This window comes from Punica granatum, chromosome 2 (genome assembly GCF_007655135.1).
Source record: "Punica granatum isolate Tunisia-2019 chromosome 2, ASM765513v2, whole genome shotgun sequence".
NCBI classification, from domain to species: Eukaryota; Viridiplantae; Streptophyta; class Magnoliopsida; order Myrtales; family Lythraceae; genus Punica; species Punica granatum.
Window position 1 is genome coordinate 41,157,628 of NC_045128.1, and position 23,778 is coordinate 41,181,405.

General features: G+C 41.5%; 4 protein-coding genes and 1 pseudogene across 6 annotated transcripts; 2 read left to right on the plus strand and 3 right to left on the minus strand.

The window, feature by feature from the left end:
* Positions 1 to 462: 462 nt before the first annotated feature.
* LOC116197706 (inactive TPR repeat-containing thioredoxin TTL3-like) lies at positions 463 to 3,901 on the minus strand. Of its 2 annotated transcripts, none has more exons than XM_031527916.1 (7): positions 3,715 to 3,901; positions 2,561 to 3,428; positions 2,126 to 2,321; positions 1,844 to 2,028; positions 1,416 to 1,749; positions 1,143 to 1,334; positions 463 to 882 (listed from the first exon to the last, which is right to left on the minus strand). In XM_031527916.1, exons 1-6 carry the CDS (start codon positions 3,884 to 3,886, stop codon positions 1,188 to 1,190), a joined length of 1,902 nt encoding a protein of 633 aa, XP_031383776.1. In that variant the 5' UTR covers positions 3,887 to 3,901; the 3' UTR covers positions 463 to 882; positions 1,143 to 1,187. The 2 variants fall into 2 exon arrangements, with proteins under 2 accessions (XP_031383776.1, XP_031383777.1); XM_031527917.1 differs by having other exon boundaries at positions 3,729 to 3,869.
* An 8,721-nt stretch (positions 3,902 to 12,622) lies between these two features.
* LOC116197381 lies at positions 12,623 to 14,011 on the plus strand (annotated as a pseudogene).
* Positions 14,012 to 14,382: 371 nt separating this feature from the next.
* On the minus strand, positions 14,383 to 18,120 carry LOC116196623 (ketol-acid reductoisomerase, chloroplastic). The gene is made up of 10 exons (XM_031526451.1): positions 17,764 to 18,120; positions 17,221 to 17,313; positions 16,784 to 16,849; positions 16,527 to 16,667; positions 16,211 to 16,438; positions 16,004 to 16,121; positions 15,608 to 15,747; positions 15,341 to 15,508; positions 15,100 to 15,255; positions 14,383 to 15,010 (listed from the first exon to the last, which is right to left on the minus strand). Exons 1-10 carry the CDS (start codon positions 18,055 to 18,057, stop codon positions 14,645 to 14,647), a joined length of 1,770 nt encoding a protein of 589 aa, XP_031382311.1. The 5' UTR covers positions 18,058 to 18,120; the 3' UTR covers positions 14,383 to 14,644.
* A 1,747-nt stretch (positions 18,121 to 19,867) lies between these two features.
* LOC116194268 lies at positions 19,868 to 22,069 on the plus strand. 2 transcript variants are annotated; one of them, XM_031523039.1, is made up of 8 exons: positions 19,869 to 20,195; positions 20,298 to 20,410; positions 20,513 to 20,562; positions 20,699 to 20,932; positions 21,032 to 21,184; positions 21,268 to 21,363; positions 21,456 to 21,476; positions 21,563 to 22,069. In XM_031523039.1, the coding sequence occupies exons 1-8, from the start codon at positions 19,930 to 19,932 to the stop codon at positions 21,728 to 21,730; spliced, it is 1,101 nt and encodes a 366-aa protein (XP_031378899.1). In that variant the 5' UTR covers positions 19,869 to 19,929; the 3' UTR covers positions 21,731 to 22,069. The 2 variants fall into 2 exon arrangements, with proteins under 2 accessions (XP_031378900.1, XP_031378899.1); XM_031523040.1 differs by lacking the exon at positions 21,456 to 21,476 and having other exon boundaries at positions 19,868 to 20,195; positions 21,563 to 22,035.
* On the minus strand, positions 21,954 to 23,325 carry LOC116194269 (senescence-specific cysteine protease SAG39-like). The gene is made up of 2 exons (XM_031523041.1): positions 22,775 to 23,325; positions 21,954 to 22,693 (listed from the first exon to the last, which is right to left on the minus strand). Exons 1-2 carry the CDS (start codon positions 23,205 to 23,207, stop codon positions 22,104 to 22,106), a joined length of 1,023 nt encoding a protein of 340 aa, XP_031378901.1. The 5' UTR covers positions 23,208 to 23,325; the 3' UTR covers positions 21,954 to 22,103.
* Between the last annotated feature and the right edge of the window lie 453 nt (positions 23,326 to 23,778).

Genomic DNA, 23,778 nt, shown 5'->3' on the forward strand with positions numbered 1-23,778 from the left:
CACCGCCCTAATCGGGGTCGGCGACCATAGCAGGGGTCGTCACTGACCTCTATTGGGGCAGTGGTGGCTGCAATCGAGGTTACCGCCACCGGCCCCCTCCTCGTTCGGGCCTTAGCCGACTCCTCCCTTTTCCTAAATTTTCAAAATTTTTTATTAAATAAAAATAAGTGGAATTTACTCATCTAATAACATGATAACGCATGACACTACCGTTAAAATTGACAAAAAATTTAAAGAAAAGGTAAATTTGATATTAAAATGAAAGGTGGTACTTTTCTGAGTAATTTTTGAAAGACCGTGCTAGAATTAGAAAAATGTATAAAGATGGTGCTCTTTTGGACTATTAATTCTTTATATTTCAATGATTGCTTATATTAATGAGATGAGCACCGCTGACTTCATGAAAAAGAAAATTGAATATATACACTACACAAGGACTTAATAGAAATGAGAATATAAAAATATAAAATTGGCCAAACAACTATAAAGAAAAAAAATATGCATTACACAAAAGGATATAGCTCGAGATCGATCAATGTGCTTAATTGCTTAAAAGAATATAAATGGATTTCCCAAATGTGAAAAAAGGAAGTAATTAATGAACTTTTCTGAGGTTTTATCTAGCTAAAATCTATAACCATATAGATGATTAATTATGTCACAGGTTTGTGGGAACTTGAGACCTGTGTTTAAGAATAAGCGGCGATGAATACTTGCAGCTTCGGCGACGTATCTCATTGAGAAGGAAACAGGTCCAACCTGGGGCATAAACGAAGCCAAGTACTCCGCGTTGATTATGGTCTTTTTAAAGAATGTCTAAACGGGTTCTCGAGCTCTTCTTCTTCTGCTTTTCTGCAGTCGTAGCCTTTCATAACATCGAACCTGAAATTCAAATGAGACCCAAATGACTCGGGCATGACTATTCTATAATTTGAAATATATGAAGGGCGACAGAGAATAACATATGCTTCTCGCGGAGTAATGGGTGGATAGACATATACAGAGTCATTTGAAGATCACAAATTGGATGTCTTTGCAGTAGAGCATATTCCATGGTAAGGCATCGAAGCTCCAAAACACGGGCTGGCTGCTGTAATGAATAGCAACATCCAACAAAGATCAGGGGTGAAAATGAAGCTCACCAGATGACAATTTGGGAGTTTCGGAATTATTTCGCCGAGACTTTTCTACATGCCATTGTTCGCGCTATGAACTCCCCCTACTGCCTTCAATGCAACTTGAGCACGACGCAGAGATTCAATGACATCATTGTCTCCAGGAAGTTCTCTACGTAAAACTTCATAGTCTTTCACCGCTTCTGCCCACCGCCCAAGCTATGGAAACATGTAGATGATTTCAACAAAGATCGTACAGAGTTATGAAAGCAGCAGACACATATGGGCATCAGGGTTTACCTTTCCATTTGAGACGGCCCTTCGAAGAAGTGCCTTGGTATAATTTGGCTGAATATACAGAGCTTGGTTGCAGTCCTCAATAGACTTCTCCCACTGTTCGAGCTTCGACCAACAAACAGCTCTATTGCAGTACAGGACTGAATTGTAGCTGTCAAATTTGAGTCCTTCCCCATAGGCCAAGCAAGCCTCAACATATCGACCAGAGCTAAATAGATCATTCCCGCGAGCACGAGCTTTTGCCACCGCTTTTACATTGCTCAACATGATCGTAATATCAACACTATTTTTATCAATCATGCTAGCTTTCTCTGCTGCTGCAATTGCATCCTCAAACCTAAATATAATAAACAATACATCATCCTCATGAATTTGCCACTGAAGTATTCAACTTTTTGCTTTTTAAATTTGGGAATTCTGATTGAACTCACCTCCCCAAAGCCATCTCCACCCGGGACCGGACATACAGCACGTAAGCTTCTGCCAGCATGCCAGAGAACCTTGTTTGTGAACAGGGAGGCAAACTCTGTTCAATCTTCAGGATGCTCGATAGGGTCGTGTCAGCATCTTGAAGCCTGTGGAACTTTAACAATGCCTCCGCCTTACAGGCAACCAGCTGAAAATTGCATCACAATGAGCTTGCGGAGTTGTCAACACACTCAGAAGGCAGCAGATAAAGACCGACACTGACGGTTTTAAGGAAGTCTTTTTACCTGAGGAGAAGAATCTGCTCCGACAGCAATAGCTGCATCGGCCTCCCTCATTGCAGTCTTCCAGTCTCCCATTTTTCGGGCATCCGTGCAACTCTTGATGTGCTTGTCAATCAAGTGTAGCTTCTGCAGGTCACTAGGGTCAATTTGTTGCCCAGGATAATTGAGGTGGAACCGCGCATTTTCGACCTGCCCCAGCCTTAAATCACACAGTATAAGCAATTGGTAAGAAAACCATCGAGACTATCGAGAGTTGCTGATTCATAGAACGGTCCCACTTGGACTATTAGTCAACTAATGAACAACTGCACTGAGGGCATGAACTAAGTTCACCTAAACAGAACAAATCAATCACATCCATCCATCCAAGATAAAGAATTGGCTGTGCGACAATGACCCAAATGCAGATCAACAGATTAGATTGTAACATTCGCATACCTGAGATAGAGAGAAGCCAATCTCTGCCGTGCGCGCCTGTAGCCCGGATTCAACCTAACTGCCTCCTCGCATTCCCTCACGGCCTCTGGCAACCTCCCGAGAGCCGTTAATGTCGCAGCCCTGTTGCCCCTTAACAGCGAATTTTCCGGCAAAATCGAAATAGCTCGGTCATACAATGCCAATGCCTCATCAAAACTACCTCTCCGGTGCAGTTGGTTGCCTGCTTCCTTCACCTCCTCGGGATCAGTACTCGCCATCCCCTGCTTGAAGATCGACTCCCCATTGTCCCCAACCAAGGTACCATTCGCTCGCTCTGCAGCCCTCCGAATTACACTCCCATGCCCATAATTCCCTGTTCCCGATCCCAACATCGTGGACCGGCAGCCGTACATGCTTGCGAGGTTCGGCTTCAAGATCTTCCCAGAGGGGCAGATGTTGCCGCTCAGGTGCACGTTTGAATTAGGTTTTGGGGGTCCAGCGGTATTGGTTTTAGCGGAAGGTTTGCTGGAATAGATCAACGGCGCCCCAGCGGAGACAGATCTCCGGTGGCCCCGCCTCGACGGGGATTGGATCTCCGACATATCCGACAGCTCCCCGGAGAGATGCTTCGTCAGGGTGCCGGGTCTCCTGGGCAGGCTGGCTTTCCCGGTGACAGAACCGGAGCTAGAACAGCTGCTGCTCGAGGCGGTGGCGCCGCCATTGCTGGCGGTGTTCCGGATCATAAGAGGCGAGACCGGGGACCCGAGATCGAGTTCCCGGTAGTCCGGCTTGTTGGGCTCGCAAACGAGCGAGTCATCGAACCGAGCAGCAAGAGAATCAACGGCCGCATCCTCGGTCTGCTTCGCCGTAACAGTAGACATTTGGACACCTGCAGACTGACGGAATTTAGCAAACTAATCAATGGAGCTGAGGAACTCAACCAATGCGTTTGTGCATTAGCCCCCAGATTGCAAGTGGCAATGAAGCAGAGCGCAGAGTGTTAGAGAGAGAGAGAGAGAGAGAGAGAGAGAGAGAGAGGGAAGGAAGGAAGGAAAAGGAGAAGCAGATGGGATCCCGTGAAGCGAAAGGAACAAGCAAGGAATGTGAGCAATTCTAGAGAGAGAAAGAGAAAGAAGAGGAAGAAGAAGAAAGTTATTAGCGCAGATCTTATTCACATTCTGTAATCAACCTCCTCCTCTTCTTCTTCTTCTTCTTCTTCTTCTTCTTCTTCGGCTTGCGCGGCTTCACGAGACAACTCTTCGTGCTTCTGTCCGTCCTCCCTCTCTCTCTCTCTCTGTCGTCTCCACGGCTACCTCTCTCTCTCTCTCTCTCTCTCTCCCCTAACATTTGATTATTGGCGCAATTTTAACCCCCCCATTTTTTGACAAAATCAATCATTTCTATAGTATTTCCAAATAAATCATCCGAATCGATTTAACATAATCATGAAAATCATTTTTGCAAGTTCTTTTTTTTTAATAGAGAAAAAAAGGCAAGTTACTGCATTTACCAAAAAAATTAAGAAAATAAAATGGAACCTTCATAAAAAACACGGAGTGCATCTAACACGCTCCCTCAACTGAAACCAAAATGTTTCGAGATTGATTCGTCACTACCCCCTTTATTTTCTTTTTATTATATTTACTTTTCACTTTTTTTTTTTACCCAAATACTTTGATATTGCTTATCGAAAAGGGTAATACGTTCGGGAGATGAATTTAATAGAAAATGTGATTGAAATGCGACTTGAATTTGGGTGGTGTCCCCGTTTCCTTTCGAATAGTGAGTGAGTGTCCCCGCACTCCTCCCTCTGCCTTTTCGATTATTTATTGTTTTTGCCACCCATTTTGGCCGCCGCATTAATGTTTATTTATTGATTACAGTAAAATTAAGGGAACAGCAACCCTTCTTCCCATACAAGGGGGCAAAAAAGGAAATTCATTCTCTTCTAGTAATGGCTGAAGGGAAAAGGATAATTTTAGTCCCGCAGATTTAACCCTTTTCTATTTTCATCATATTTCTATTTTCTTTCATGTTTTTATCCTTTACCTTTTGTTGCTTTTTTATTTTGATCCTTCCGTTACTTTGACCCTTAATTCTGCCGACTTGGATTCCAATTAGATGCCTACCTTGGAGAAATTACGAAATGTGGACATGCCAATGGAAAAAGAAAGCCCAAATCATTAAATGGATAATATATATAGAAAATAAATTATTCTCTCGTATTCTTCCCTACGTAGTCTCCGATATTGAACATATGGAGGATAATAACAACCATCGCAGAGTAGCATCCGGTGCTCTCTGCCGCTGCTCGTGGTTGTCGGTGTCGTTCTGTCTCTTCCAACAGCAAGGCCCCCTCCTATCGTCCTTCGCCAACTCTATGTTGCTTAGTTCCGCCATCAATGCTACCTCATAGCCTTCCAATGGATCCACAATTGCATCTCTCTCTCTCATTCTCTTCTGAAACCCCTCGAATTGGGTTTTTCTCCCCCATGGAATCTTGATCTAATATCAATTTGATTGTATCTGTTGGTTCCAATTCTCTTTGTTGGCTGAAGTCCCGAACTTATATGCTAATTCGTTCCGATAATTAATCCAACTTTTATCCCAAAAAAAAAATCCCTGATTTGGATTTAATTTTTTCAATCCCTTTCACCATTTATAACAACGCAAGGAAGGATTTTTGAATGTAAGATCTCCATAAAGTATATCATCCCCCTCTCTATCCGTCTCCCTTTAGGGATATATCGACATTGATGGTTCCTAAATGAACTTACAACAATGAGAAGATGAGGATTTATGTGACCCGATTGGCAATCGATCTAGTGGAATCATCGACTATTTATTTTTCTTGGAGTTCTCTGTATTTTCTCCCTCTCTCTCTCTCTCTCTCTCACTCTCTATTATGCTCTGCGTATTGGACCTTCCTTGCTCTTACCTCTTGCCTGCAATGGTGATTCACAAAGGCAAGATGAGCAGTTGCTTCTAGTTCCACAAATGTCTTCGTATTTTTTTCCTATAATATATTCTTTTTATTTTCTTTGATTTGATATGAGGGTTTTTCGAGGCAAAAATGAAAAAGAAAAAATACGATGGTGTGGGGCCCACGTGTCAAATTAGTCATTTAATCAAATGCCATGCCAGCGGCTCTAACAGTAAAAGTAATTGAAGGATGAAAACAAAAATTAAATGATAGGTAGAGGACAAAAATAGAAAGAAATAAGAAAAATGATGAAAATAGAAAAATAATTAAATTTAAGGGACTAAAATTATAATTTTTCCAATGCCGGAATCAATTTTTATATTTTTTTTTTTTTGCCCACAATCAATTTTACACGTTCGGAATTTTTCTTCCTAATTAACCACACGGTTCCCACGTCGTGGGCTCATGCATAATTTCCAACTACGTAAAACCTTCCTCGAGATTAGCATTTGTAGGTTGAACAATAATCAGTCATATCTCATCGCATAATATAAGAAAGAAGAACTAAGGAGAATGTAAAGAACTCGTAAATGAGGTGCTAATTACATGAGTAATTACCATTATCGATTGCCTATTGATTCTTTCACATCACATCATTTTGAGATATAATCATTTAAGAATCGTTAAGAGAGCCAATAAAAATTTATTCCGGCTTTTCTCATTTTAAACGAAAATTTTTTGAATATATTTTGCATCGATTGATTGTCATCGGCGTCTCCCGAATATGCTAATTCTTGATTAGGAAGTTTGAGTATCGCGTATACCGATAAATTCTTTGATAAGATCGTAAAGTGGATTAAAAGTAAATGATGGATGGATGGATGAGAAAAATAAAAAAACTTCCCCATCTCATAGCGGGCATGGATTTGGGATGCAGATGATGATGAACTCGGGGAGCCCGCTACGTGTTTTGATAAAAGCGGTCACGCTTTGCTTTGATTAATCACCTCTCTTCCGGGCGCATCAAAAATTTAGAACGAGTATGCATATACATTTTTCTTAACACTCTCCAAAGTGATAGGAGAGAGACATTTATGACGGTCTTCTTTCTAATATAAAAGCCTACCTGGCCAGAGAAATCGTCCAAAATAAAATTCACACATATATATATATATATATATAATTGTTTTACACGGTGAAGCTTCCTATTTTCGTTGGGCATTCATTGGATATTTCTCGAGCAAGAGCTTACTTCTTATTTCATTATTTCTTTTAAGTTTAATTATTTTAGTTTACACGAAAGTTTAATATATCTATTACTATGAAATAAAAATCATGATATAGCCAATAATAAGGGATATCGATAATTCTATCCAACGTGAAATCTCTTGATTATTAGGTGAAAAACGTGCGTCGTTGCGCTACATCGAAGTGGTTGAAAGGTCTAATTTAGCTTGTTACAATGTAATGCTTCACCACCGTCACCTTTTGACCCGAGGGAAAGCTTGTCACAGCACGTAATTAAAATAAGTTTGGCACACTTGAGGCGGGTCAAAAGCAAATGCCTGTCCCCTCCACCAGAGAAACAAATTACAAAGTGATATTTGGGAATAAGTAGTTAAAAACTTTGGATTGCTCAACAAGGATTATATATGTACGATCGACCAATTCCCGAAGAGCTTCGGATGTCATATATGCGTGCGCTCAATGGTGAATCGTTAGATATTTGACTCGATAAAATCACGATACATATGGTACGTTCTCACGAGAAATTAAATCTATAATTACGGTGTCACGGCCTTATAGTTTGATCCAAATTGAAATCATGACGAGCAGAGATAGATGGGGTAAATAGGCAGTGGCGAGAATGGCCCACAAATCGGAGAAATTCGCGTATTGTAGTGAAATTTTCCTCAATGATTACTGTTTTTCGTATTCTTGCAGGCCAAGTCTCTCTCTTTTTTTTTTTTTTTTCCCTCCCTTTTAAGTTGTGCAGTTGGACCGTCTATTCAACTGTTCCTCTCCATTTCTTTGACTCAACTCCAACCTGACCTGACAAAGTCATTCCAATTTATCTTTGCTCCTTCTTTTTGGGACACTACGAGGATGCCACTTCTCCTTTTCTTTTTTTATTACACATATGTCAATGCCTTGCAAAACTGAAAAATCAATCGTCCGATATATTCCATCTCGAACTACTTACGAATGTAATTGAATCCACCACCACGAACAAACCGTCGATACGTGGGAATAAAGATTGAGAATTACTAATGCAGATTTAATAAATGATATTCCCGATTCGGATACCTTGTTGGGATAAGGATGATACTTGAGGGGATCACACCATGATATGCAAATGAAATAAGAGTATCATGGCATCATCTTCACGGGACAAGAAGGGGACATAGATGGTACAAGGATAAAATGGGGAAAACAGAGGATGGCATGGCAATGGCATGAATGAAGACATAGGGGGCAGCTGGCCATGTGCAGAGTGCCGTGCCAGCTGGGCCACTCAGAGAACCCTAAGCTAATAATCTCGTCCAGCTCAGCATGAAACATCACTCTGAACAGTTTTATTTTATTTTATTTTTCAAATAATTCCAAGAAACAAATGGAAAGAAAAGGGGCCCGGACGGAGAGCTGAGAATTTAACTGACGGTCACGGTGCTGGCGCGAGCATTCCATTCCGTCCGCTGGGGGTAATATTCCGTCACGGCGGTGAGGCCGAGCTGCCCAGATGTTGACCCTCAACAGAGGAACAGCTCGAACAGTGCGCCTCCATATATACTGCACTGCAACAGTTGGTTGACCTGTCATCCACGGTGATCATGACCATGACTTCCTCGGCCTTTGGTTAATTATTATTATCGAAGAAGGAAAATAATCTCCATATAACTCATTCTAATCGAACACGTAAGAATTCCTAAGAATTCCCTTTTTTCCTTTGGCAAAATAAGAAATAGTTGCATACATAACTATTGCAGTCAATGCCTAACATTAGATATTAACATTTCTAGGGAAAAAAAATCGATAATCCCGAATCTGAAATGTTTTCGATCAATTCTTTTCGACTGCTGAACTCGTCGATGGCACTTTTTTGTTACTCAGTAACTACTCGATAATATTTAAGGAGAGGAAAGTCAATACACCTTTTACGAAGATTAATCGGATATCCAAAAACTAAAATTATCAATAGATTCGGTAATAACACATCCAAAACCATACATGAATTATATGAAATCATCGTTTAATATTACTTTGTGGATGCGCCATCTTCAGTTGTTCATCAATTTAACTACGACTTTTTATTTTTATTTTTAAGGTTGATTGATAATCCTTAGGCCCGCATAACGTGATATGATCCTCCCACGATGGATATCGGCACTGATTCGATCGCGAAACATTATAGTAAGATTAATACGATAATTTTAGCGATGCCCTACTACCTTATTATATGAATGGCCCCCTCACCCCCACCGCTCAACCTATATGAAATGACAGGTGGGAATCCAATAATCGTATAAATTAGTCCTCTAAAAGGGTAATGTAATGAGACGATAATGATGGTGTCCCTTAATCTTTTTTCTATGCAACGTTTAATTAATATGGCATCTCTATTACCTTTTCCTAAAGGGGATGCTCCCGATTGGAGGCAAAAGTCTCACTCTTTTCAACGCACACAAAATCAACCAAAGGCACCCACTTTTACCTGGAGTAACCCTTTGCTGTATTATAATCATTATTGATTAAACAAGTCATTATTGATTAAACAAAAATAAATATATAAGTAAATAAATAAATAACTTTGCTGTGTTAAAAGAAGACGACACGAAGATTGAGTGATAATCAAGATCTTCTTGGGAGTCCCGAAAGGGAGCCATTGATTTTTATGTTCACATCCAAGCAAGACATAATTAATAGTCGGTGGGCTATATATATATATATATGTATGAACCTCAGATGAAGTTGTTTCGGATTAGAATCCTATCAAATACAAGAGGACAATGCTAAATGCCCGCATAAAATATGGATTACATACTTATCTTAACTAGTAAGAATATTTTGTGCGTTGCACGTGACGTAGTATCTTTTATATTGAGTTTTATTGGTGTATTATACTTGGACTTTGTCGAAAATGCACAATTGGCAATAACAAGTGTGAAAAAAGAGTGATAAGTTCGCATTTGAAAATGTATTTTTAATATAATGATCAAGGTGCAATAAAAAACAAAATGTGTCCAGATATATTAAATGAAAAATTAGACATTTTAAAAAATGTCCATGTACGTCGAAGGGTAAAATTGAAATTTCAAAAAATCGAAAAATGTTTTTATAATCTTCACACTTTTGTATATGTTATAGATTATAGAATTAAAAATCAATTGTTATTATGTCTCAATAATTTATTGTCAAGAAAAATGCAAATTCATGCAATGGACTCGTACCTAAATTTGGGCTCTCTTCGTGACTTTTGTTGTTGTTCGATCGAATCAACGCCCCTTTTCTTTTTAGCTCGTCTCCTGCTGTAATGACTCCTTTGTCCAAGCAAAATGCAACTAAATACTTTTATCCAATCCCTTGGAAGAATTGACTTACCTTGGATGAAAGGACACCGAATTAATTAATCAGGGACAATTGGATAAATTTTTGATCAAATCCATTGGCTGCATGGATTGAAATCCCTATATCTAACCCCCAAATCTTCCCTTAGATCGTGAAGGGCCCACTGTGAGTTATGGATTCACTTAAATAGTATCACCCACATCAACATTTAAAAAAAAAGAAAAGAAAAGAGAGAGTTTATACTGGTTTGAGTCGTTTAACAGTGCAGCCAGTACTGGGACGTATATACATGCGGGCACATATATATCAATACAAATTTATATATGTGCGTAAATTAGCAAGATAATTTGTAAACATGGACACCTTGTTGTGTTGTCTCGATTTTGTGGTCCTATAATTCCTTGTGAGGAATATTTTAGATGCTCACAAGTTTGAACCGATGGCTCTGCCAATTTGAAAACAATATTATACGAATTAGGGGTGAGAATTGTACAGCTAAGAAGCAGATTTAGTCAGATATGATTATCCCTAGTTAAATATTTTATTTATCGTCATGCATGTTACAAAGCACAACATGCATGCGTTTGTCTGGTAAAACCACAAGTGAACAGACATACCAATTTCATTGGTGTTTTGCTGCAGCATATGCTACAGGAGAATAAAAAGAAGCAATCGATTTAAGTAACATTGAAAACATGCCTAATATTACTGAGAAAAAGAACTGCAGGTGATACATACATGCATACAAATATATATATATATATATATATTTGTGCGCATGAACTTATATATACAAAAATTTAGGAATATTAAACAATTTATTCCATTTTCGCATTAAAAGTTAATTAACTTGAGAATTTCGCGATATACCTGCACATACATACTCGAATTGTCCGATGTGTTTCGTTTTTGTTTCTTACCAAGCAAATGAGTTTTGGACTTTATACAATAAGTGGATAATTAGCTTGCGTACTCTCTCTCTCTCTCTCTCTCTATATATATATATATACATATATCTATCCATCTCTATATATACATATGTATGTATAGACCAAGGCCCAAGAGCAAGACAGTGCAACAATTGTTGTGATATTGTTAGGGCGGAAGTGGAGATAAGGCCTCATCTTGTTATTCCAGGGTGTGACCAAAAAGAGTGCATCCATAACATGGCTGTATCCGAAAGTTCAATAATTAAATCTCCAAATAAAAGGGACTTCTCATCCTGTTCTTGATGGCCTGCGATGTCCTTTTCGGAGTGAAAATGAAAAATGATGGCACGCCCCGCACTAGAACAAAACCGGGCACATGGCATACGAATGTGGTGCCCATTTCAGGTCTTACTGGAAATCACCCGCAATGGAACTCAACTCAGCACGCGTATTATGGACTGCTATAGAAGATCTGCAACTCTCTATGCCCTATGGGATGTAGTTCAATGCTTATGAGTTTATGCAGATGTGATTGATTTTAATTATTAGACGAAATAATTGTAAAATTATGAATTTATATTGATATGCATGTATTGAAGAACTCTCAACTTTATGAGTTCACAGGAAATCCTGGTATGCCTCTTCAGAGATGAACGGGATCTGCACTCTGCCGAGATGAAGGGAGCTTGCTCAGTTCAGGGAGCACACATGACGTTAGCTCATGTTCCGATAACACATAACTTTTTACTTCTTTTCTCAGACTGGAAATGTACGTGGATATCACGTTCCGATAACCCTCTTGTCCATGATTTAAACCAATATGGCCTCAAAAGATTTTGATTCATTTTGTATGCTAGAGGGTTATTCGGCTGTGGATATATCTTTATTTTCGTCGTAATGTTATCTTATCCTTACTTATAAATAATTTTTTTTTAAAAAAACTCTGTCGATGCTGAGGGCCCAGGATGGGTACTGTTTGTCTCAGTTCTTTCTTTCCGTAATTTTCTGGCCGGTCCAGATGGAACATTGTGCCATCTCTCTGCTAAATTGTCCCAACGACATCAGAAATATATGTCTGACTTACTTAGCTATGGTATCTAGATTGCTCTGTGAAATATTACTTCATCGCATGCTTAAGGATATCCCGACACTGTCAAAAGGGTACTATTCGGTGAAAATATATTCCTGGTCCAGTTGGAAAGTTACTTAGGTCCATGCTTCGGGTGGGTCAGGATTAGGCCCGTGATGAATTTGCGTCTCGTGGTTGGGGTAAAGTGGCGCAAACTGCATATGATGTCTTGAGCCAAAGCATCATCTTAAGTCCCTAAACGCGGAATACAATGCAGGATTGATCCACAAATTCGGTGAATGTTATATTGATTGTCTGATGTCCAGATCAATCTAAAGAGTTGGCCATGATTTCGTACTCGTGCTTCTGGCCGTTTCATTCTCCTAGTTCTCTCAGGCACGTAGCCAATTTGTCCATGTTTGATGAGTGTTGGGAAGGACAAAGTATTAGATCTTCACTTAGCAATCTCTTGCTCTCGTATGTTGCCTGACAAAACATCTGTAAAAGAGTAGTATGACTTCTAACATGTCCCGAACAAGGGCATTCCCCATCAGAAGAATTTATCCGGCAAGTCAAATCGTTAAGCAATGAAGGTGCAGCAGCAGCAATTTTTCTCTTTGCACACTGTCAAATTCTGCATATAAATAGGAGGATGCGCTCGAGCTGTTTTCATTGAAAGCCGAGTTCGGTTCAGAATTCCAATATTAAGAGCTTTGGTTATAAGAAATATGGCATTGACGAAACAAAGCATTCTTCTGGCCCTGATCTTCGTTTTCGGAGGTTGGGCCTCCCTAGCTGCTTCTCGCAGCCTCCTGGAATCACCATCCATGCACGAGAGGCATGAGCATTGGATGACACTGTATGGACGAGTCTACAAGGACGCCTCAGAGAGGCAGAGGCGTTTCGAGATGAGAACGTGGAGCGCATTAACTCCTTTTAATAGATCTAATGGGAAACCTTACAAGGTCGGCGTCAATCAGTTTGCGGACCTCACCATTGAGGAGTTCAAGGCCTCGAGGAACAGATTCAAGTCACACATGGGCTCCACAGATGGCGCTTCATTCAAAGTATGAAAACGTAACTGTGCCTTCGACTATGGATTGGAGGAAGAAAGGAGCCGTGATACCCATAAAAGACCAGGGCCAATGCGGTTTTTAAATTCATATAATCAAGTATTACTTCTCGGACGATTACACTTGTTTAAGTTACAACCGCTGAAATCATTGAAAATTGCAGGATGTTGATGGGCATTTTCAGCTGTTGCTGCAGTGGAAGGAATCACAGGAATCACTACCGTTAAGTTGATCTCATTGTCCGATCAGGAGCTGGTCGACTGCAACAAAGGCGGAGAGAATCAGGGCTGTGAGGGTGGATGAATGGATAGTGCCTTCCAATTCATCGAGAAACGCGGGCTCACAACCGAGGCTAAGTACTCCTATGAAGGCACAGACGGAACGTGCAACATGAAAGTGGAGTCAAACAAGGCTACGAGGATGTCCCTGCCAGCAGTGAGGATGCGCTGTAGAAAGCAGTTGCCAATCAGCAGGTTTCTGTGGCCATCGATGCGGGAGGTTTTGAATGCCAGTTCTACTCAGCGGCATTTTCACTGGAACTTGTGGAACCAAATTGGACCATGGTGTGACCGCCATTGGTTATGGAGCAAGTGACGGGATGAAGTACTGGCTGGTCAAGAACTCGTGGGGGGCGCAGTGGGGAGAAGAGGGATATATAAGGACGCAGATGGACGTCGATGCTAAGGAAGGCCTCTGCGGCCTTGCTATGAAAGCTTCTTACCCGACTGCTTAAGCCGGAAAGCTTAAAAAGCCATATAGGTCAAAACATTGTGCCGGTTATATGCCATAGGCTTGTTTCTGATGTATTTAAATCATGCTGTAAATCTACTTCCATGCATGTATTTAACGAGTCTAGGAGGGCATTATGTGATTAGGTACACTACCCTAATCTCGAAAATCGGGACTCGAAAAAACGTGTATTATACTATCTTCATGTCAAATATGAACGGTCTCATGAGAGGTCATGGCACATCACCTGGGTACTGGTATTTCTCATTCAAAAGGTCGCTTCCGAAGAATTCGTTGAACCAGGCATTGGCAAGAGCTTCATCCATGCCAACGAAAGTCTCACTGACAACTAAAATATATAGAATAATTTCTATCACTGACATTTAGATGAAACATTTATGGGCATGTGGCTTAATGCGTAGAAATATAATTGCGAGGATGTTGAGCAGAGGCAGAGGCATCGTAAGGCATTCGTCGAAGGAGAATTTCTCGAGCATCTCAATAGAATCAATGAGATGACTAAAATTCATAGGATTAGTATCGACGAATGCAGATTCACTCGTGACATAAAACCATCAGACAACAATCAAATTATTACTCGCACAAGCTCACCATTTAGCAGTCATTCGATAAGACAAGGAATTCTACAGACAGATAATAGCCCAACTCCAAGAACAACATAAAGCTTACACTACACTAAACTCTCGAGTCCTAGGGAGACCGTGGACATGGACAATACTCCCCTCTTCAAACTCCTTCCACTACTATCCCTTTTGGCTGGCTCCTTCGTGCAGTGCCAATCCTCCATGTTCGCTTCTAGTTACCCTGTCGGAGCTCGGGTCGCACAAAATCTGCATCTGGGGGCACAGAGATGTCCACGGTGGGCCTCAACTGTGCACATACTTTGATTGCTCCATGGACAGGGTCCGACAAGAAGTTGCCGATGAGGTCATGGTTGATGGGGGCACCATTGTCAATAGCTACCAGGGCTTGTTGGGTGAGGATGTAATCAAATCGTGGAGCCCATTTCCTTGAGCCAAGGCGAGCTGTAGTCGAGCAGTTATCAACCATGAAGGAGACACCACGAGCATGCATGAAGGGGTTCAGGGAATCCACTGACTCGATCACACTCTCATTGATGATCTCAGAGTAGGAGTGTCCCTTCTTCCTCAAGATCTCGATCTGCATAACATTAGATTTGAACCCTGTGAGAATATCAATCAGGCAAAAAGCACTACCATAGACAGAGGGAGAGAGGGAAAATCCCCCACCTGAGCCATCATGAGGGCCACATACACACCAGCCGTGAAAGGATACAGAGGGCCCAAGTCATCAGCTGGTCTGGTGGCCCGGACTCGCTGCCCGACTTTCCACATACGAGTCTGGTCTATCTTACCCATTGGAAAAGCCGGTAGACCCTCCTTTTCCTGTTAAAGGAAATAATAAGGGTAAGTATAACTCAACTCCAACAAGGAAAAACGATAAGCTTCATCAGGAATTATAAAGGCATACATAAAAGCGGCGTCCTGCCAATACAACACTTCGAATTTCGCTGCAGCTGGCAACGTCTTCATAGCACTCGTACAAGATATCCATGCAAGGGTAGAATGAAGCACTATATGCCTTCTGAAATTCTTTCTTGCCCTCTTCTGAAAGAGACTCGTATACAGCCAACATGCCCTGTTGAAAATTAAACAAAAGGGGGGAAAAGGAAAATCAGCCTATTTGTTGGTTTACAGAAATAGAGATATTTCTAGAATATGAGAGAGAAAGAGCAACCTTTGTTGAAATGGTCTTTGATATGATGCCAGTGATGGACTCGACGGTGTTCTTGTAAGCAAGATCCTCACTCATTCCATTTTCAGTGTATCTTCTGAACAAGGACTCGACAATCCCGTGAACAGCACCAAGCAAAATGCCTAATAGCCAAAAAATGCAAAACTGAAGCGCTGTTGCAGGCAAAATTTTATTGTGGACCCAATATGGAATAGATTCTTTTGGACAGGGAAAATGTTGACTGTTACGTGTCCAATGTTGACTATGCTAGGTTGCACAATACTGAGCAGTTTCATTCATCAGACAAGAAATTTCTTCTTCACAACCCAGGCCTGGGCCATAATATTCATAGCTGCAGAGTCGATGAACGATGAAGATTAAGTGAGAAGCTAAACTCACCCCGCTCGCCAAAGATATCACTCTTGTACTCCTGTTCCAACGTAGTGGCAAATGTGAAGGGAGAACCAAGAGCTACCGACCATCCAAGGGCAACATCAGTAGCTCTTCCATCAACATCCTATAGAGAGGAAACAGTTTCAGCATCTATATAAAAATTAGAACGAGTGAAATCTTCTCCATTCTTTACTCTCCGAAGGAAAGTTTTACCTGATGGACTGCAAAGCTAGAATTGATTCCAGCACCATTAATCTCTTTGCCTTGAACATAGAGTCTCCTCACAGATGGGCCCATTCCCTTGGGGCAGACAGCGATCACACTAACGTTCTTCGGGAAGTCAAGTCCCATGGACTGCAAGTGACCCAAGAGGAACCCATGGGAGAGCCCTAGGATGCTGTTGGGCTTCATGTGGGAGAATACTTTTTCATAGTTATCTGCCTGCAGAAAAAGGGGGCCTAGATGGAACACTGTAGCTCAAAAAATAGAACAGAAAACGAAAGGATAACAAGATAAACAACATAATCACCTGAGCAGCATCCGAAATGAGGAGCAACACCAGGTCACTTCCTGAAACAGTCTCCCATATATCACCCAATGTTCCATTTTCTTCAGAGAAACCGGCAGCACGAGCTTCAGCAAAGGACCGGGAACCCTTCCTGAGTCCAATCTGAGAGAAAATTTTCACATTTAGAAAAGAGAAACCTGATAGTTCAATGCAAAAGAAATTTCAAAGAATATACGATAAGTAGTTCCTGCCAGGAATTAACATAAAGAAGAAATCACCTTGACTACAGTATCAGACTTTGCTTCAGCAAGAGAATCCCTCAGATTTTGAGCTTGAGCAGGTCCCTAATAAGGAGAGGGGGTCAGGAACAGATATAATGAAAACCAAGAAAGATGCAACAATGGAAAATGGCAAAAGAAAACACAATATGATGCTGATCTCTACAACTGAGGTAATCCTTTCTGGCTGAGGTGATGAAACAAAACTTAATAGGCTAAGCTATAAACGGATGGGCAGGGATGAGATTAGATTTTATCTCGATGCTCACGAAAAGGACAAAATGACTATCTTAACACGCATAGCAAAACAAAGTGAAGAAAAACTCAGAAAAGTATTTCCAAATTCAGACAAGGGGAACTTACCCAACCGATAAAGATTAGATAAGAGGCAAACAAGTAAAGAAACAAATTGTATCGAGAAGGACGGAAGCTAATACCTGGGAACCCCAGCCAATAACACCGATCTGCTTAATCCCCTTAAATGCATCGGGCAGCAAAGGGAACAAGTCCCTCCCTCCTCTCACAATGTACTACAATCACAAGGAAAAAGAAAAACATGTACCACTATTACCGACATTAATCAACAGTTCAAAAGTATAGTAACATAACATATAGAGACCGTGCATCCTTGGGAAACTGCGAAAGCACGCATCAAAAAGTCACATTGTCCACAGAAAGGAATATTATGTTGCAGATTCTTTATCTCTTTCTTTCCTTCACTAAAACAGCACCACCCTCGACCTTAAACAAACTCAAAAGCTCACCATGGATGACAATGCCTGATAGCTATAAGCTCAGATATGAAGTTTCTTAATAACACATTACATAAATAAGGAGGTGAGTAGTTCTCTCTTCACTGACAGACTACCTAAGTAAATAAGAAAAACATAAGCTTTTGCGAGAAAGAAATGATGTAGATATCCCCTTTATTAGTGTATATAACGATGCACTTGCCGTATGGTTTATGTTTCTGTTCATACCTCATCGTGACCAGCGAGGTTGATCTTCTCCTTCTTGAACACGGAGGTCTCGAAATCGAGGGAAGTGAGCGGCTTAATGGCGGGAACGGACACCATCCGAGCTCCGAGAGCTGATCCACTGACCTGGGCGGCACCATTTCCGGCGGCGCTCGCCTTGAGTGCCCTGAGCGACCTGGAGGAGGACGACAGGAACCCCAGATTCGAGGCCAGAGGGGTAGCCTTCGGGGAGGGATTCACGGCTTTTGCCGAGGAGGACGGGGCCGAGAACGAGGGGGAGAAAGAGGTAGCCGCCATTGGAGAGGTGGGGAAGGAGCAGCGGGTGCGAGTGGAGGCGCAGAGGAACAGAGGAGGGTAGAGGAGTCTGAATTTTTAGACTTTATAGTCGGAAGGAGACGCACGTGGCTCACGTGCGATGGATGCGGAGGACAGGCGTCGGGTCCGCCTATGACGATTCGGGTCTTGGAAGATCCGATTTGATTCGGGCCAAACTCGGCCCAAGCCCGATGGTAGGCGGCGGCTTGTTGGAATAATAAAGCCAATAAGCCGACTGTTAATTAATTTAATTAATTGATTGATTTGCCAAGAGAGAGAAGAAGAGAGACACATTAATGACTGATCAATTAATAGATTTTGTTTCCAATAATACAATAAAGGGTTAATAAAATAAAACACAAATTTTTCATATTTTAATAATTCTAACACGAACTTTTTTTCTTAATCTAAAAATGCACGAACTTTTGATTTGATAACAATTTTAGCACGGCGTTAAATTTTTAGTTAATATGAATGGAAGTGACTGACATGTAAATCGAGCGGGACCCAGCATATTTTTTAATAATAAAATTATTTCAAAAAAAAAATTAAAAAGCAAAATCGAGAATCGGAATAGGGAGAACCGCCAAATTATTTTTTTTCTTTTTTATTACTTTTTATTATTTTCTAAAATAATTTTATTATTAAAAATATATGGTGATCCCACTCGACCTACACGTCAACAATTTCCGTCCAAATTAACGAAAAATTTGATGCCGTGCTAGAATTATTATCAAATTGAAAATTTGTATTTTTTTAGGCAAAATGAAAAAAGTTTGTACTAAAATTATTAAAATATGAAAAGTTTGTGTTTTTTCTATTATTAACCCTACAATAAATAGTTAATTTATTATATATATAAAAGCAGAAAAGTGAAATCCAAAGAGTCGTATTCTAAAACCCCAGCTCCTTATCAAATCTTGAAAATTCTCAGCTCGTTATAAAAAGACTCTTTAAAAATCCAAAGAGTTATATTGTTAAATTTCTTGACACACAAATCGATGAGTCTCATTTCTATTTAAAAATTCGAATTATAGCAAGCACCCGCGCAATGTGCGGGATCAAAGACTAGTTAATATAACAATACACGGATGCAGGAGAATATCTCGATGGTTGGTGCCTATTCAAGAGCGGAAGAGCCACAGACTGCTCAAATTTTCATTAATTAATTTAAAAACGAATGTGGTTGGTAGCACGTAAAGATTATAATAATTTTTAAGTTTGTCTTACTTCCCTAATCGTGTGACTCATGAGAGCCTTGTGAGTAAGTGAATCTTATTGGCTTGCAGAGCAGTAAATTGTGCACACATGTGTAGGGTATAACCTTCGGAAATGAGCGCAAATTAAAACTGATACGTGCAATAGCTAGCTCCTTGGCTCAGCCTAAACAATCCATCGAATGCATATTATTCAACCTTTTTAGAAGTATATTGTTAGGAATGTCATGATAACACATTTAAATACGATAAAGCATTCTTTTTTCTGTTTTCATTTTTTCTTCTTATAAACTTACCTCTGGTGGCAATTTCCATAACGATTTATCACATCATCTCAATCTAGTTCTAAATCTAATCGCACCATGAACCGGATCGTCTCCAGTTCCTCTATAAACCATGGAGATCCATTCCCCCGTGCGTTATGGGCCGTAAGGCATTGGATGGCAATTCCGGATCAAACAGCGCGACAGGGAACGAGGATCTGTTCGGTCCACTTGTCAGAAAACTATTGGCCCGCAAGATTTTGTTGCTCTTGCCATGTCACGATGGAGGCGATAGGTAGGAGAAGTAGTTGCTCTGTTCTCTGTTCCCTTCTCCACAGCCTCCCATATCCACTAGTGACACCAAGCTTACGGCTATGGCGCTCTACGCGAATACGTGCAAGCTGTATGTTGATTCCTTTGCCAAGGGCCGGCAAGTGGGATGCCGAGGAAGGACAATTGGGGAGGGCATTGTGGCGGTAAAAGCGGCAGCATCTTCCGAGGTGGCAGAGTTCGAGGCGGGGCTGCTCGAGAGGCCCAAATGGGCGGGAGAGACCCCTCTTTCTCGGATTGTCGGGGCCGTCATTTCCTTCAAGCCCATCTACTCTCTTCTCAAGCTCGGCGCTCGACAAGTCCTCATCAGGTCCTCTATTACCATTTGCTCTAGTGTTGGCTTAAATGCTTGGAATTTGAATTGTTAGCTCATTCGCACGGATTCTCGCTGTTAAAAATGTCGATGATGCAGCACGGCTGAGAAGAAGGACATCCCGTGGCGAGAGATGACGAGAGAGATTCTGGAGTCCGATGTTTATAAGGAGCTCGAAACTGTCCAGAACTCGTCGCTCGTGTATCCTGATTGTAAGTTTCCCTCTATCATCTCGATCTTTTGCCTCGTGCATAATGTTATATGCTCAAGTTGGCAAGTGTCATCATCCGGATTTTGGTTTATGTTGCATCCAGATTATCTAAGTCCTTTCCATGCGTACGACGAGGGCAACCTGTCATGGGTGGTGAGTCTTTGCTCTCTCTCTTCTTTGATATTATACTGTCATTTTTGCTCCTTCGTTCAGTTTGCAATGAGAACAGACCACAATTGTGGATCTCTTCTGCTGATGGGAAGCCATTAAGACAATTCTCCTATGTTAGGCTGCAGCAGAAGCAGAACCTGCAACCCTGTCCATGGCAAGGCGTTCTGTACCTGAGGCTACTTCAATGGATGAAGCGAACCAAATATTACGTGGGAATTGGTTGAAAAGGATTCAACAACACTCTGAACAACATTCAGGAGGTCGTGCAATAAGAGACATTCTCGACATCGGATGCTCCGTCGGGATAAGCACTAGATATCTTGCCGAAACCTTCCCTTTAGCAAAAGTCACAGTAAGAATTGGATCCAATTACTGATGAACATGTTGAGCTTTGTTTCTTAATGAGTGATTTTTGAGTTTTTTGCCCCCTGAAATTTGATTTCTCTTGCAGGGGTTAGATCTGTCCCCTTACTTTCTCTCTGTAGCGCAATTCAAGGAAAAGAAGAGACCCCCAAGGGCAAACCCGATCCGTTGGAGACACGCTAATGGGGAAGAGACAGGCTTGCCTTCTTCTTCTTTCGACCTCATCTCTATTTCTCTAGTGGTAGGCATTTAGTACCATACGGACAGTCTATTACAAGAGATATCCGTTAATAACCATGGTGTTAACTGAATTACCAAATGCAGCTTCACGAGTTGCCTTGTACAGCAACTGTTAATATGATGAAGGAATCGTTTCGGCTACTTCGACCTGGTGGCACTCTTGCTATAATAGATCAGGCCGTAAGTTTTCGTACCTTCAACTTGGTTACCTATAATAGATTTTGCCATGAGAAGACTAATATAGGTGGAATTTTGATTTCCAACTGATGCAGCCAAATTCCAAGGTACTTCAGGTGAGATTCAACTCTATTCTTCCTCTTGCAGGTACTTCTTTAAGTTAAGATGTGAACGAATTCGTTCTTTGCATGTGGTGTTTCAGGAGCTGTCGCCTGTCCTGTTTACTCTGTTGAAGAGCACGGAACCGTTTCTAGATGAGTACTATCTGATCAACTTGGAAGAAACAGTTAGAGAAACCGGGTTTGTGAACGTAACATCAGCTCTGTCGGATGCGAGGCACCGGACTCTGACCGCAACAGTGCCTTTTTAGGTCATTAACCATAGTTTCACCCATTTTTGTCCCCTGGTGGAGAAACTGTAGAAGGCTAAGAGGCAGGTGATGCTATCGTTCGATTGATTTACTCGAACAATCTGTTTGTCAAAGACTGGTGAACCAACCATGAGTCATGTTGTTTATAATCGTCATAGCTGTAAATCGTCGATTGAAATAGTAGAATATCAAGCATCTAGCCACTGTTTCAATGGTATTGTTCTGCACTCAGAACATGCTAATTAGCAGTATCGTGCTATAAGTTGTGATCTTCATGAGGATACATTGTGTACGATTTGATATTACAGGCAACGAGAACGTGCCATATTATCTGTACAATATATGAGCAACATTAAGCTCTAAGATTTGGAACTTAAGCGGTTGGGTAGGAAGCCTTCATTGCAATGCCGCAGAGACCTTCCTTGGCATCGACATCCCTTTGCATCCTTATGTATCCTTCTTCTCCCCACTGTGCTCCCCACGAGTTCTTGACAAGCCAGTACTTCATCCCGTCATCACTCGCCCCATAGCCCACAGCAGTAACACCGTGGTCTAGCTCCGTCCCGCAAGATCCGGTAAAGACACCACTTGAGTAGAACTGGAACTCGAACCCTCCTGCATCTATTGCCACTGAGACTGGCTGATTGGCCGCTGCCTTCAGCAGTGCCGCCTCATTGTTGGCGGGCACGTCCTCGAAGCCTGTAATCTTAGTTGCTTGGTTTGATTCCGCTTTGATGTTGCATGTACCGTCTGTGCCCTCATATGGGTACTTAGCCTCAGTGGTAAGCCCGTGTTTCTCGACAAATTGGAAGGCACTATCCATCCATCCACCCTCGCAGCCCTGATCCTCCCCGCCCTTGTCACAGTCGACCAATTCTTGCTCAGATAGTGAGACCAACTTACCGGTTGAGATTTCCGTGATTCCTTCCACTGCAGCAACGGCTGAGAAAGCCCAGCAACATCCTGCAGTTTTATGAATGAGCTATTAGAATATGCATAACTAAGCACTTAAAGAAGTAATTACCAAATTACAGATGTGAATACCGCATTGGCCTTGGTCTTTCACGGGTGTAACAGCTCCTTTCTTCCTCCAGTCCATAGTCGGTGGCGCTGCAGTGACGTTTTCATACTTGAAAGAAGCGCCATCGGTGGAGCACACGTGAGACCTAAACCCATTCCTTGCCTTGAACTCCTCATTGGTCAAGTCCGCAAACTGATTGACGCCAAGCCTGTAAGGTTTCTCGTTTGCACTGTTAAAGGACTCGATGTGTTCCACATTCTCCTTGAATATGTCGAAACACCTCTGCTTCTCAGTGGCGTCCTTGTAGACTCGTCCATATTGAGCCATCCACTGCTCGTGCCTCTCGCGCATGGATAGCCCTTTCTGCAAGCTGCGGGAAGCAGCTAGCGGAGCCAAAGCTCCTGCAATGAAGAGCAGAGCGAGACAAATGCCTTGATGCTGCTTCAGGAATGCCATTTCGTAGTTTCTCAAGTTCGTTAGTTATGTGTTTTGAATGAATGAGTACTGCTGTCTCCGGGATGAAATTGGGATGTATATATATGCAAAAGAGTCCTCTGCACATGACTACTGGCCTTGGAATGAGACAGAAGAGCGTTCCCTACTAACGTGACTGATAAACCATTAGGGTATAGAATATGGAGTAGTAAGAATCAATCATTATAATTTTCTGAAGACCTCATTCTCGACTTCTTCTCACCATGCCGTCGGAGTTAAACTTTCAAACACTTCAACCTTACGACAGCACCACCTAAACTATCATGCCGTACGTATCTTGTTATCACATAAACTATGACTTGATGTCTGTAGAACCTCAAGTTCCATAGCTCCAGCTTCCAGCAAAGGGTCCAATCAAGTGCCCTCCGCAGGCCACCACGTTTGTGTTATGGAAGTACAGCAAACCATCACGGAAGTGTCAATCGTGTTTGGTAGACGAACAATTCAAGTCCATAATAGATCGGAATAGATCATCCGAAACTTGTCACAACCATGTAAGAACCCCAAACTGAAAATGAAGATACTATGGAGC

Coding starts and splice junctions, on each gene's coding strand:
- LOC116194269 (XM_031523041.1), bottom strand. CDS start 23,207: ATGGCATTCCTGAAGCAGCATCAAGGCATTTGTCTCGCTCTGCTCTTC. Junction 22,694..22,774: donor GAAAGACCAAGGCCAATGCG/GTATTCACATCT, acceptor ATAAAACTGCAG/GATGTTGCTGGGCTTTCTCA.
- LOC116196623 (XM_031526451.1), bottom strand. CDS start 18,057: ATGGCGGCTACCTCTTTCTCCCCCTCGTTCTCGGCCCCGTCCTCCTCG. Junction 16,850..17,220: donor TTATTGGCTGGGGTTCCCAG/GTATTAGCTTCC, acceptor TCTCCTTATTAG/GGACCTGCTCAAGCTCAAAA. Junction 16,668..16,783: donor AGTCTGATACTGTAGTCAAG/GTGATTTCTTCT, acceptor ATTTTCTCTCAG/ATTGGACTCAGGAAGGGTTC.
- LOC116197706 (XM_031527916.1), bottom strand. CDS start 3,886: ATGTTAGGGGAGAGAGAGAGAGAGAGAGAGAGAGGTAGCCGTGGAGAC. Junction 3,429..3,714: donor GAGGAGGTTGATTACAGAAT/GTGAATAAGATC, acceptor GTCAGTCTGCAG/GTGTCCAAATGTCTACTGTT. Junction 2,029..2,125: donor GAGCAGATTCTTCTCCTCAG/GTAAAAAGACTT, acceptor TGCAATTTTCAG/CTGGTTGCCTGTAAGGCGGA.
- LOC116194268 (XM_031523039.1), top strand. CDS start 19,930: ATGGCGCTCTACGCGAATACGTGCAAGCTGTATGTTGATTCCTTTGCC. Junction 20,196..20,297: donor GCTCGACAAGTCCTCATCAG/GTCCTCTATTAC, acceptor TCGATGATGCAG/CACGGCTGAGAAGAAGGACA. Junction 21,364..21,455: donor TTGCTATAATAGATCAGGCC/GTAAGTTTTCGT, acceptor CAACTGATGCAG/CCAAATTCCAAGGTACTTCA.